The 14829-nt window shown below is 44.4% G+C and overlaps 1 protein-coding gene across 1 annotated transcript in view; it reads right to left on the bottom strand.

Annotated features, from left to right (window-relative positions):
• The window catches only part of fbn1 (fibrillin 1), a 60672-nt gene extending 48014 nt beyond the window's left edge, over positions 1–12658 (bottom strand). The window contains exons 1-7 of the mRNA XM_076287799.1: positions 12153–12658; positions 11657–11941; positions 10501–10583; positions 9532–9630; positions 8423–8518; positions 8181–8276; positions 2622–2819 (exon numbers count right to left, since the gene is read on the bottom strand). Coding sequence (XP_076143914.1) covers positions 2622–2819; positions 8181–8276; positions 8423–8518; positions 9532–9630; positions 10501–10583; positions 11657–11823 — 739 coding nt within the window. The 5' untranslated portion in view covers positions 11824–11941; positions 12153–12658. The remainder of the gene's footprint in view (positions 1–2621; positions 2820–8180; positions 8277–8422; positions 8519–9531; positions 9631–10500; positions 10584–11656; positions 11942–12152) is intronic.
• Between the last annotated feature and the right edge of the window lie 2171 nt (positions 12659–14829).

The raw sequence follows: 14829 nt of genomic DNA, 5'->3' as shown, positions 1-14829 counted from the left end.
GTAAATACTGTGCAGGCAGTGGACAGTAGAGCATCAAAGGAACCTACGAAATTATGGCATCAGATGCATTACAGATCTTGAAGCCATGAAGAGAGATCTTGAATCCAGTCCATGAAGAGAGCATGTTTACTGATATTCCCCAGCCATTTCTGGAGCATTCCGTGACCCCTTGAAAGGGGAGTGGATGTATAGGCCGCTTATCTTCTGGCATTTCATATGCAGGCGCCCAAACACAGGTGCAGGCATTTCCAAATACCCTTTGTCATTCACTTGGATGGTTTTCATTGAAATGTGTATGAAAGGCTTTATGTCTGACTAGAATTACAAGCGAGCAGGGGTCCTCCCATGTAAATTATCATCTGGGAATCCACAGTATACATGCGTGTGTGTGTGTGTGTGTGTGTGTGTGTGTGTGTGTGTGTGTGTGTGTGCGTGTGTATTGGAGAAGGTAACTGCTGTGCGTGAGAATGGGAGACACTGATGAGCATTGAGAGGAGGCTGCTCTGCGCTCGCGGAGACGTGCGGCCTCCTGAGTGCACTAAAGCCCCAGCCTGCTAAGCAGAGCACACTCACTCACACAGGGCCTGAGCAGAGCAGAGCAGAGCAGAGCAGAGCAGAGCGGAGCAGAGTGGAGCAGAGTGGAGCAGAGCGCGGGAGACAGGAATGCACCCCACCAGTCGCGCACACACACACAAACACGCAGCGCGTAGTAAATCAGAGTGAGCAAGAGAGCAGGGGGGAGAGTAAAGAAGGGCGAGATCGGAGGAGACAGAGACACAAAGAGTCCAAGGGAGACGGAGTGGATGGGGGGACGGGGGGAGGGCAGGGGGCGATGAAGGAGAGAAAGAAGGAAGGAGGAAGGGAGAGCCAGCGTCCCACAGACAGCCAGACGATAAAGGAATTTATACAGCTGGAGGAATTAGAGAGGAGGCCAACACTCGCAGTGGAGAGAGAGAGAGAAAGAGAGAGAGAGAGAGAGAGAGAGAGAGAGAGAGAGAGAGCCTTTAGAGGACCTCGCCGGGCACAGCCGTTGCTCAGACACATCTGGAGCAGCACAACACCTTCACAGGAAGACCTCTAGCCAGGCAGAAAGGGCTCAGGCCGCGCCAAAACACAGGGCACATGCATGTAGAGTGTGTGTGTGTGTGTGGGAAAGGGAGACAGGGGGGCTGATTGTGCGTCTCCCTGGGGAGGTCAGAGAGACAGAGCGAGGGAGAGATAGAGGCTAGACGGAGAGAGAGAGAGAGATTGAGTGAGTGAGTGATTTGTTGCCAGGCTAACAAAAGAGACAGTATAAGAGGCAGCGTGTGTTAATTTCTGCCTGATGACAGGTGAAGGGGGACATGTGGCGAACCCGTCTGTCTGGAACAGGGGCAGGAACAAGGGCAGGGGCAGGGGCAGGGGCAGAGGCAGAGGCAGGGGCAGAGGCAGGGGCAGAGGCAGGGGCAGAGGCAGGGGCAGGGGCAGGAACAAGGGCAGAGGCAGGGGCAGGGGCAGGGGCTCCGTCTGAGGAGCCCAGCTCAGTCAGGCTGGCTGGCTGCTCGGCTGCCTCTCTCAGGGTCAGCTGTGGTCGGCAACCACTGCAGCCCTGTCCTACACACTGTGGTCAACACTGATGTGAAGCCACACAGGCATTTCTGTCTTTTTAACATGGTGATAGTGGAGCCCCTACTGGGGGCAGTTTGGCCTTTCTTTCTGTGCTCCTGAAGCATGTGGCTTGGGCACTTTGTGTTTCCCATTTTCAGAGCACAAATAGTTTGTTTGAGCAACCACACTGGGTGGAACTAGAAGATACTAAGAGAAGAACTCAGGGAGCTCGCCTTTAAACACAGTAATGGTAAAACTTCACACTGGTACCACCAAGGTTCATGTGGGGAAAGGCCCGATGCAGAATGCAAGAGAAATGGGTGTTTCCAACTCACTGTGGCATGCAGGGGAAGTGATGCGTTTCAAAAAACTCCTTCTGTGAAAATCCAGACGTTTTTTTTCCCTTTTACTTTTGTTCCATCTGCTGACCTGCAGGTGTTTCCAAACCCTTTTTTAAAAGAACCCTTTTTTAGCTCTGCGCTGCAGCAGTGGCCAGATGGGACATTTTGTGCCTACCGGCCACATGTCCGCACTCAGCTGCCCTGACCGTACACTTTTAAAAGAGGCTTCGGAATCCATCCAGAAGTCAGCCATAAAACTGGCCTGGCTGAGATGAAATAAGATTTCAATGGGATAGAACAGATGCAGCCTGAAAATTACAATGACCCATCAAACCTTCTGACTTCCAGCAGTAGTTACGAGGGCTCTGATATTATGACTTTTCAAGGCTTAGCCCGTAATGAGGAGAGTCTATATTAAGAAAGCCTCCCAGAGCTGCTCCACTCTGTCCAGCTCCCCCTGTGTCAGCGGTGGGGCTTCCGTGCTGATCTCGCTGTGTGTTGGGCCTGAGCGGCAGGCTTCATTCTAATGACGGTGCCTCCGCATGGCGCGGCCAGCCAAGCACAAACGCTCGCTTCTGACAGTCCACTTGGCCCTCGTGTCCGACAGCATTCCAGAGACGGGGGGACCGAAACCAATTTAACTCAATTATGGCTAATCCCCCGGGAAAGGGGGTCATCGGCGCAGCGGGTTACCTTGACAAGCGCCCGTCCGGTGGTTCGGAATGAAGCCGCGGCGACAGGGGTGGGGCTGCGCAGGGCACATCTCGCAGGGGTGCCCCCAGGCACGGCCCACTGTGGCACAGCACAGCGTCTTGGTGCACACGATGCCACTCAGCTGGCCCTGGCACATCTGGTTGGTGACGGAGGCGAAGCAGGGCCCGGTTCTGTAATCTGTGGAGGGAGTAGAGTTGGCACGCACACACACACACACACACACACATGCACACACACATGCACACACACACGCACACACACACACACACACACACACACACACACACACCACACACACACAGGCCTTTGAGAATAGGTGTGGAAAGCAATGCCGAGCATAGAGAGAGCATTGTGTGGTTTGTGCTTTTTTAAATCATGATTTGGCTGGCTTCAGAGGTGGGCTGAAGGGAATTGATGCTTTTAAAGGAACACGCCAATGCCACGGCAACAGAGCAGAGAAGTGTATGCATCCTCGTATCTAACTCTAGGGTAGATGGCAAATAAGCTCCTTTCCCAAAAAGTTGGCCTGGTCCTTTAACTGAAGTGAACGGTACGCGCACAGCAACACAAAGGAGGGCAAAACACACAGGCAGTTCTGCAGCCAGTTTTGGAGGGCTGTTGTTCTTTGAAAAGCCTGTTCGAGACAATACTCACATAAACACACACCCACGCACAAAACACACGTGACATGAACTTTCTCTCCACTTGCTATCTATTAATCTCTCCCTCTCTCCGTCCGTCAGTCTCACTCTCTGTTTCCCTCTCTCATGCGAACACAAACAAGCACACACAATTTAACTTGGACATGAAAGACAGAGAATGCCCAGGAGTAAAATCTGTTGCTGGTGCCTAAGGACTTCAACATTACACACATGTAACCACGCCATCCAGCAGGGATTTATCATTGGCAGACAAAGAGAAAGTGATGACTATTTCACAAGGCAGTGTTCTCGAGGTAATGGTGAGAGTATGACTAGAATGTTGACATCAGATTTCAACATGCAAGTCTGTTGAGGGAGAAAAATGAAATAGCTGATCTTTGTTGTTGCACTGATGGAAATATGCTTGTGATAATGCAGCATGGTCTGCCAACTGGCGTCTCCGAGCGACACACATATTGTGGGATACACAACTAGAGCAGAGATGTTTCATGTTTCATGCACAATAATAATCTCAACTCGGTTGGTTTACCTGTCAAAGCTCATGCTGACAGGTTTAGCGCCCTGGCTAATGCGGCGTTGTTCACGGGACGTGGGATACCCCACTTGAGCTCCAGTGTGTTACCGTGAAGTCTCTCCCCTGCCCGTAAATGCCATTGGGATGAAGTCTAAACAGGCGAGATCCGTATCGGTGGTGTGAGCGCTTCGCTGCTCCAAATTGTGACTGGCAGACGTCCAGGGACAAAAATCATTCCCACATTTTACAGCAGACAACAGTCAGCATGAGGAAAGCGGCAAAGCACCAAACGCCCGTCCTGTTCCAAAAGAGCCGCCGTTTTGAAACAAATGAAACATTGTGTCCTTCGGACTTCAGGAGACGGTGCACGTGACTGACGTGCACTCGCGTCTCACTGTAACTTTTGTTTTGTTTTGCACTTTCCTCTTTCTGGCATATCAAGTATTCGTAACATAACTAGGTCATCCTTCTCTATAAAGTATCCTCTTAAGTACTTTTACAGTGTTGAAGCCCTGTGCTCGAGAAGAATCATTCATTTTCATATCTGGAGTAATTAATTACCCAGAAGTCCCTCTCAAATTCTCTTCTGAAGTCACTAGGGGCCTGGGAAAGGGTTCAGGAAAAGCTCACACTTGAGAGTAATATCAGTCTAATGCTACCGCAATACTCTGCCTGCTGCAGTAATCCCTCTCTCGCCCTTTGCTTACAGTAGAGAAGGAATGAAGGCAGCAGGAGACTGTAGGACTGTTTAACAGCCCAGCTCTTAAGTAGGGTCAGAGCACAACTTAAACTTTAACTTGAACACTGCTTTATAAAAGAGACCTCACTTCCATAGGGCCAGATAGAGCTTTCAGAAATGTTCAACTTCATATATATCATACATGTTCTAAGATGTAAAACCACAGCAGATAACAAAGGGAGCATGAATGATGGCGACAATAAAGAAAAAACAGTCAGATCTCACATTATAGCTTTCTCTCTCTCTATCTCTCTCTCTCTCTCTTTTGAGACATGAGATAGAGAGTTCCTGTGTGGAGGGAAACTGTAGTGTCATTCCAGTGTTCATCCAAGCTCTTTGTCCAAGCACATCTGTGGGATACTCCCAGTGTCTGCAGACATCTGGGAACAATCCGGGCGGCAAACAGCTCCACAGTCTCCCCTTCATTGGATCGCAGCAGCCCCCGTGCACAGGCGAGGGAGACCAGCAGACGCTGGGCAGCAAACGGTCAAATTATAACTTTTTACGACGTCTGAGGGACTGGCTTTATGATATTAACGTAGTCCTGAGACACTGTTTACACATACACCCACGCACGATATAAAAATACATGAACTTTCTGTCCTGTCCTGTGTTAACATTGAGTGGGCTTGAATGAGGAGGCCTTGAACTGGCCATATGAGTCTCAACGTTGGCTCCATTTGAGCTTCTCCATGTTTACACAAAAACAATAGATTTGGTGTGAAAGTGAGAGCAACACAATGAATTAGGTCACTACTTTTCCTGGAGGGGTCCCAGAAAACGTGTTTATACCAAAATGCCATCTAACGTCTCACGTTTTTTTTTCCAGCTCCAGAGTTCCAGAGTTAAGCCCAGCCTTCCCTTCTTTCCTTCAGCTCTTGGATTACCTTCAGTGCACAGCCATGCCAAGCCTTCCCCTGGCTACATACTGGATGACCTAATCCACCAGCATGTTCCTCAACTGTCTTGTGGATTTGGATATTTGGGTGGAACTCATTTCGAGACAGCTGTCAGTATTCATTTGTTGCTTTTAGAGCCCACATAACGCTATGACTGGACAATAGTGTCCCTGTGGCATTTGTAGCGTTTTGAATGCATACCATCGCATACATTTAGCATCTAGCCAACTCTAGATTTACAACTCGGTCACAGCTTTATGACTAGATTTATGTCCTTATTTCCTCTCTTGAACAAACAAACACAGTGTCCTTTAAATATGTGGTCACAAATGGTTTACATTGTGCATACTGGACTATCAGAATGACTACCCTGACACACTGTTTAAAATCTGATTTAAAGACAGAAGAGAAAGAGTGCAGGCTATCTCACCATATGTGTAGTGGATAACTATCATTTAACTGCTATTGACCATGAGACATAAAAATGTGTGATAAGACACAGACAACAGGAAAACAAGAAGTCAACAATAAAAAAAACATCTTGTCTAATTCAGGCTGTTGCCAAGAGACCACAAACCAAGTGTTTATTTTGCGGTTGCCTCATAATATTGCAACCCACGTCATATTTTAAGTCTGTGCAACCAGATTAAATTAATCAGCATTTAATGAAGTCAGTCCACAACCTTGGACACATACCCTTGGTGAGGGGTGGGACCGTAAATTCCTTTGGAGTATCCAAACTATGCCATTATCAGTGCTACTATACTTCACTGTCAACAGTGAAAAGTTCAGATTTAACCTAATCCAATCTTGGATAAGAATCCCATCATTAACCTAAAATATCTCCAATTACACTTGAAACTGATGAAGTCCTTAAATACACATCAGAGCCAAAATCAAACCTTTTTCTAAAATTGTAAAGTAAGAATGGAGCCCATTTCATCGTCTAGACTACAACTAGCTGCCTTGGACTTGAAGAACGGGCAATTTAAAAGAACAATTAATTTCTGAACTAATGACAGAGACACAAAATAGTGCTGTTTTACTGGAAAACCCACTCAGTCCTGTGCTTGTTGTTTAGCTGATTTTCACTGACTGAGCTCTAAGGCTATGACTGGCATCAGCTACAGTTGTTTTCCTTGTCTGGCTTGACTTGTGGCTATTATTGAAGACACTACTCATTCTTTCCGAAAGAAAACAAACATTTCTTAACCTATTTGTTGACACACTGCAGAAAGATCCCAGTATGAAATCGCATGGACATCCTTTTGCATGTATAACACCTTAGATTATAATACAAAGATCTGATTTCACTATTTCTATACAAAATAGATGTCTGCTTTTGTAAACATGATGTTGCTTTTCTTTATTTAGGCTTTTATGCATGTGTTTTCAAAAATAAGGAAAGAAAAATGCTTGGCAACAAACCCAGGCAAAGAATAGTCCTCTCTTTCACACAACCCTTTCCAGCAGCAAACTTCCAACACATCTGCATTAAATAGAGCAAGTAAAGCAGATGAGACCAAATGGACAAGATATTCCAAAAAGCAGCCTTTCAAAAGCACCAAAAAAGAAAAAGGGGGGAATCAAGCTACATAAATGGCTATGCCACACACAGAAAAACACAAAATAAAGAGCTAATCTGTGGTTGCAATATCAGAGGGGTGGCCAACCAAACATTTCCTTGACAGAAACCAAAGGCTTTATACCACCATCTGCATGTGGGCTATTGGCTCTGATGGGACTCCAATGTCATTGGCTCTAAGACAAAACAGCCCTTCTCAGCCACAGCAACACAAGCCTCAGAGACAGACTTTTACAGGAACCTCCTTCAGAGAGAAAACTCAGATCTTTTTTCCTCATTTTTATTATGTGATATGGAATCAAAGGCACGGTGCAGTACACAGCCCACAATCAGGCATGAGAAGTAACATTTCTGATATTGCCTTTGGCTCGGAGCTTCTAGGCGTAACCATTATACTCTATCCAGAACCCAGCTTTCCCATTTATGCGACTCATGCTTTAGTCCAGCTTTGTTTATAAATCTGAAACACATTTCCATCCCACCCCTCTCAACAGGTAGAAACAGAATATGTGTGCCAGCCCAGTTCTTGTATACAATAAACTAAACTATCCCATTTACGACACGGTGGTAGCCATGCTCTGCATATAAAATAACATTACATAAAGCATCAGTCTGACTTATGACAGCCTTATGGAGTCACAGTAAAGAGACCGAATTTTATTGGGGTTATAGCAGTCTCAATGATGTCAAGATTTAATAACATTGCTTTGGTATCACACATAACTCTGATTCATATAACTGCCACTTAGAGGAACTCACTTTACATCTGTTTGCACGTCATCTAATATCTGACTGGCTCATACATACATTCATGACAAACAGCTGAGCTCTTGCCAGACTAGCCTGCACAGCAGAAGTACATATTCCAGACAACCATGTGGAAAGGAAATGGTGTCTATGTACTGTACATCAAGACTTTCTCTTCACTGACTTCTTAGCATGCATGTGAAAAGCAGACAATTAAATGAAAGTAAATCTTGTGTCATGTCATTCCAAACTTCCAGAAGTGCCATTGAACAACCCCTACTAATATTGCCTGCCACACCTCTGTCGCAAAGATGAAAATGACAAAACTATGATCTTTTTTATCCAAAGCATGTCCTGTGATAAAGAGACAAACAATAAACATTGTATTTTACCTCTTTCACACTGGGCTCCTGTGAAACCATAGGTGCAGACACAGCGGTTGGGAGCCACACATCGTCCACCATTGAGGCATCCATTCTCACAAACAGCTGTGAAGAAACAGGGGAACATATGGCAATGTGTCCTTTTAAGCAGGGGCCTACACCATGAAATTGTCCTAATTAGAACAAAGTATCATGCATTCCAATTGGGGCCTTATCAAGAACATTGCGCTGTTATGATAAACGGGTCTTACGTTGTCCACAGTGAGCTCCATTGTATCCTTTCTGGCACATGCAGCTGTCTTCTGCACAGGTTCCTCCATTCATGCAGCGGATGTTGCAGTGCTGAACTACAGTCCAGAGAAAAAGCAGTGAGCGGACATTAGCTTTGGGTTCAACACCTATAGTACAAATGCCTTAAGGATACAGATTCCTGACACACTAAGTAAATGGGGGCCCATTGACCACTGGGTCGTCATTTTAGATCTATCTGCTTTGATTCCATTAGGCTACGCTACAACAGCAAATGTAACTACTCAAGAGTATAGCACTGAGTTCCCATTTAGTTTATAAAAGCATTATAAATGTTTTATAAGACAATGACAAGACACCAGGGGGTTGGAAAGAACACATATACTAATTTAATTGGCAAAAACAAATTACTAGAGTGTGTAAAACTGCTGTGTTGCCTACGCTAAAACATGAAGCTGTTACCCATGGATCATTTCCACAGAACACACCCAGTGCAGAGCATTGGGACTAGCCTGTAGTCAAAATGTGTGACTGAGCCATGTGACCTATTTAACATAGCAACTATCTAAATGATGCGACATGCTCACTGTCCTAAGTGAATTTTAATGACAAACTTCTAGGCAACCCAGCTGCACTGTTGACACATAAACACAAGAGAATTAGGCATAGAACCGGATATAACATCATGTACAGGGCAGGGCAGAAACCAAAAACTGATTTCAATTAGAGTGATCTTTGCCAAAGCGCAAAAAAACATCCCAACTGAACAGGAGGAAACATTAACATGATCCTTATCCCCACATTTCAAGAAACCCTATTGTTTTCGTTTCCATTTGTGTGTAATGGGCTTACAGTGGCTTGCCAGAGGGCTATGGTTACATGTCAGTGTAATGGCAGTGGTTACATTAATAGCACTAATACTAGTCTAGCAATTGTGATAAGACATTGTGACAATAACAGTGATTTAAAAAAGTGTGAACACACTCCAACTGGTGAAGAGAGAGAGTCATTTGTTTCTGCCGTGAGGAACAGACAAGTGATTAGACAGAAACTCATGAGTGGATTGTACAGGGTCCCATAGCATCTCAAGTGGAAATTTCCAGCACATTACCTGATTTTGAGCCGCAGGACGGGGAGATCTGACCACTTGGACAGGTGCACATGTTGGGTCTGGAACAGAACCCATCTCCACAGGAGCTTCTACAAATGGCTGTGGAGGGCAGCGAGATCAAAGAGCCTCAGAATGGGACAGATCAGGGCAGACTAAACAGAGAGAGATACTTGTTTATCACACGTGGGCTGGGGAGGCATGGTCCAGGGTCGGGCCTAGGCTGCAGGGGCACTGAATGAAAGGACGGGAAGTCGCACAGCGGTGCTTCGTCCCCCGGGGCTGGAGCTGGCAAGGTAAACCTACTTTCAGATCAATCAGGGAGAATGTCGAGCTTGACCCTACTTCCTTGGTTTCAACTGTGAAACAATATCATGACCCTGTCCAGACTAGGGCAGACAGCCAGACTGCAATCATAGAAAACAGGGCTAAGAGACAGCAGCCTTCCTGAGCCCTCACGTTTGGGAAAAAAGCAGCTTTCTATTTGTTCCAAGGAGGAAAAACAACATTGTGGAGAGTGGATCTGTACCAAACTTGGGCTGCCCACACTGTAGGCAGGCCTACTACCACATAGCTCTTTGGCCCATAACTCTGCCTCCGACCTTGCTAAAGAAACACACACACACACACACATACACACACACACACACACACACACACAAATGTATACACACAAATCAAGTTCCCATTCCTATGTCCAAAATGTCTGAAATAGCAACATAAATATTTTATTATGCCTACACAGCTATAGTGTACTATACTGGCACACATGTGTATGCTGTATAATTAAATGTATAGTGCAAAAGTTTATCATGCATATGATACCCCTGCTATAGGCTCACATGTTGCTTTATTTAGATGACAGTTACAAGGCAGTCTCTCTTCATAACTTAAATTCTCTTTCTTACAGTAAATGTTACAAGACATATGTTTTAGACTGGAGAAAATATGTACAAGAGCTGTCACACTTACGAACAATGCACTGGTTTCCTCCACTAAGAGTCTTCCACCCAGGGCAACAGTAAGAGTTGAAACGTGATCCGCACACATTTGGCCTGATGTAGAGCATAAACAATTCAAGACACTTCACATGAAGTCTTCTGCACTAAATTTGGTGTGCATGCTGAAAGGAAAAACTCTGTGACATCTGTCTATGAAGACTATTGACTTTCTTTACATTCTGAGCAATGTGTTCTTTTAATGACTTATTACAACAGCCATCCAGATTCCAGAGTGACATTGCTACCCAGCTGAAGTAAAAGCGCTGAGGAGAAACAGCACAACCTATTGGTCATGTTCTAATCTAGTAATAACCTGGGGTGCATTATAAATCAAGGATCTGACCTACACCTGAATACTCAGATGCATACACTATTTACATATGGAACTGGAAGTCACACTGACAGCAAAACATACCCACAGATATTGCAATGTGTAATACATAAAAATCGCCTGAGAACACATGATTTTACACATTTTTCAACCTGTTGTTACAAGCATACCGGCACATACTATAGTGTCTTTGTAAATATGCACATGTCTTGTCTAGGATATGGTTCAAGAAAAGAAAAAGAATTGAACGGCATCTGCATTACAATGGTCTGCCAGTTTTCTGCGGAGCATTCCTAGAGGAACGGATGTCCAATGGACTCCTTTGTTTAAAGTATAACTTATTTTTGCAGCAAAGCAGGAATGCTGCAGCTTGCCAGTATTTAATTACCAAACTCTCCTCCAGCCTTCCCATCAGGCCAGCTCATTTCTTGGCAAATTAGGAACAGAAAAGCTTGAGACTGAACGCTCTCCTGATGACCATGGTGAGGCTTATTTAAAGTCAAATGCTCAGTTCTATTAGTTCATAATTACTGTACAAATCAATTACATAATAATTTCATATCTCATGTGACAAAGTTCTTGACCCTACTCAATACACTGTTTTATATCTTAAATCGGATTATTATTATTATTATTATTATTATTATTATTATTACAAATATATACCATGTTAGTTGTTAGTCATGCATGATGCATACTGTCTTGTCATGGTTAATTATGAGACTTATGGGGCAGGTGGAGGTATTGGGGGGGGGGGGGGTACTTGCTAAGAGCGCGCAAAGAAAAAGTAGCCTACCCTTTGAGAACATCTTGACCTCCGCCTCTCCGCTTCGACCTGTTGGCTCTTTGCTCACCGGATTTACCAGCCTTGCTTTCTAAAATGCCAACATCTTGGGCATCGACTTTGACCAACAAGACCGCTGCAAGTCCCAGGGTAAACTTCAGCAGCCACCCCTGCCACATACTGCCTTTATGTTCCTTCCAAATTCAAAATGCGCTTCTCCTCTTTAAAAAACTGTATATCACCGAGTAGAATCCCTCTTCTTAATGAAATATGTAGCCTGTTCCTATGATCCCAAGTCTGAAAAAAGAAAAACATAGTTGTTTACAGGAAATGCATTTATTCAGATGTTGAAACTAAGTTGAACATTCACTGCAAGACAAGATGCGTCAGAGTTCTAAACTGTAAAAACGCTTACCAAGTTTGTGCTAAAATGCATGCTTATAAATTCTTGTAACGAACAACAGAAAATAAATGTAGTACAGTAAAGCAACATCCTGCTGTGTCGTACCTTTTCTCCGAAAGGAGATTGTTCCTTCGTGACCAAACCAACAAGATGTGCGATTGTTTTCAAACACTGCGCTGCATAAACGTTTTCAAGGGACACTTTTAAGTCCCAAAATAGAAGACGTAGTCGTTCAAACGCAATGTAACTCACACCATCATGGAGCTTTCCGATCAATCTGATGTATCGGTGTGATAGAGGCTTGAATGAAATGATAATCAAAGATGTTTGTGCATTTAGCAAGATGATGAGAAATAATCCCCTCGCAGACTCCTTCTCATCGTCTCTGTTGAATTTGCTCCCCTGCTCTCATCCACAGCTCCACTTTCCGACGAAACTTTTTCTCCTGGTCTCGCGATACACTAATTCCTGCTCAAATTAAGTGCGGTGGGTTAACTTAAAAAAAAAGACGAGAGAGAGAGGGAGAGGGATAGAGAGTGAGAGAGAATGGGAGAATCAGCCCTGTGTTTACTTTCCTTTACAAACTGTTGTGATTATGCTGTTGATTCAGCTGATGATTCAGTTGACATTCAGAGGTGACATTTGCTTTAAATGAAGCACAATTAGAGTGCTATACAATTTCAGTATACACATGTATAGTGTATACTTGTATAATTGCCTCATTCCATGGCTTGCCTTATGTCCACAACTTCTTACATCCATTTGGGATTATTTCTGTTAATTCATCATATCACTCACACAGCAGTTAAGAGCACATGCAGCTTGACCTGTGTTGATTTAAGATGGTAATACTCTGTGCTATGTCCAGTCTTGTGACTTTCCCCTCATATTTTGGACACAGCATCATCTCTTGTCCCCGTCCCAAGGCACGTTTTGCTTGTCTGCTTTGTGTCTGGCAGTCTATCACAGGCCCTTGAGTCATGTAATGAATCCGCTGAGTGGCTATTCGAACAATGCACAATTGACTCCCCTCAGCCTCTCCTGAAACCTGACATTGGACTTGGACTAGTCCGTGTGAGTGAATTTATTGCCTTCCTCCCTCCAACTGCTCCCCCAATAACTAGGCCAGTGGTACTCCCTCCGAAATACTGTGTTTCACACGTAGCATCTCAGAGAAATAAACGTCAACACCATCTTTAAGCACAGCAGCAGGGAATCATTTCAACCTATACAATAGGCTACTCCAAAGTGATCTGTACAACACATGCAAAATGAAACACTACGTTCATGTTAGTTATACCTGCAATATGGTATTTGATTTGTATTTCTCTAGATGTGTACTTTTAACATTAAATCTCACCATGGAATTTCTAAGGATAAGGATCTAAGGATATACTTTATCTTACATACTTTTGTAGACAATCCATCAACAAAAATACAAAAGAGCACACTTCATAGCAGCAGCTCAGGTCAGGTCAGCTCAGCTAGTATAATTCAGTTAAAGTTATTTAAGTTGGCAAGTGGTTATGCTTATGGTTATGGATTTGGCAGACACCTTTGTCCAAAGCGACACACAAATACAAAACAACATAATATTTAAAATTGAAGTAATTCACTCGATTTCCATGTATGAAAACCAAACTATGTTTAATGTTAAAATAAGTTACAGTATATTTTGCTCAAAATGACAGTCTCAATTCTAAAAGGCATCTGGTTTTCTATGCCATCAGTGTACAGACACTATATAAGAGAGGATGAGAAACACAACTTATGTGAAATATTGACAGTCACAATCCCAGACATGACGACTGGCTCGTTATGCAGACCACTTGGCCTAGAATTCTCTTTTAACGAATAAAAGTGCATGTCTGTCTTTGTATGAAGTATTTCTGAAGGCCTAATGAGGGGCTGTTTAAGAGAAAATATTAGGGAATTTCAGAGAGAGGGTGGGAGAAAACGGAGCAGAACTCTAACATGGAAATGATTTGTTTTGTGAGCCACACCCGGCTCTTGTTGGAATAAGGTCTGAAACAAGTGAGTCGAGTTCTTCCATGCAGCCAGCCCTTGGTGTGGAGATCTGGTGGGAGGCCAAATGCCTCTCTCTCTCTCCTTTTCTTTCACTCACCCTCTCTCTCCCTCTCTCACTCTCTCTCTCACTCACTCCCCTCACTCTTTCATTCTCTCTCACTCTCTCACTCACTTCTTCTCCAGATGAGGAGAACAGCTGGTGATCGCACTGGGTCTTAGGTTTCCTCTCCCCCTCCAGAGCAAACAGTGGTGGGGTACCCGTCACTGGTGCCGAGCTAAGCCTGAAATCACTCTCCACAGCTCCATGGCCCGCTCATTAATAACACAAAGAGTAGCCTCATCGCCTGTGCTAGGGAGGAGCACCTCCTGCTCACTTTCTCCAGGCAGAGAGGAGGCGAGATGTGTTTTCTTACTGTAATGAGTACAGTAGATGGGGCATTTGATTTATTGTGTTTACCTTCATCTTCTGAGATCTTCTCTGCAGTTTGTCATAATCAGCTGAGATATTGTGATTGCCTTAAATTAAAAGTGTGGGGAGAAGGTCTGCCTGCGGTTGTTTATGGACACCGCAGATTCATTGGTTTTCGCTCCAGAACATTTGACCTGCTGGACGGACCACTCAAACCGCCATAGCATTCCGGCCCCGTGCTATCTGGCCATTAAGTGTCTGTGTGTGTGCAGAATCCCAGTAATGACAAGGCTATGTCAAACTGACATGTCTTCCATGAACCCATGAAGATACGAGGAGCTCAGA

Source organism: Alosa pseudoharengus, unplaced genomic scaffold (assembly GCF_046254945.1).
Source record: "Alosa pseudoharengus isolate Yale_2024_CS ecotype anadromous, Long Island Sound unplaced genomic scaffold, YU_APseudo_1.1 YU_APseudo_1.1_scf_16, whole genome shotgun sequence".
Classification (NCBI taxonomy): Eukaryota; Metazoa; Chordata; class Actinopteri; order Clupeiformes; family Clupeidae; genus Alosa; species Alosa pseudoharengus.
This window is presented reverse-complemented; position numbering and strand designations above follow the sequence as displayed.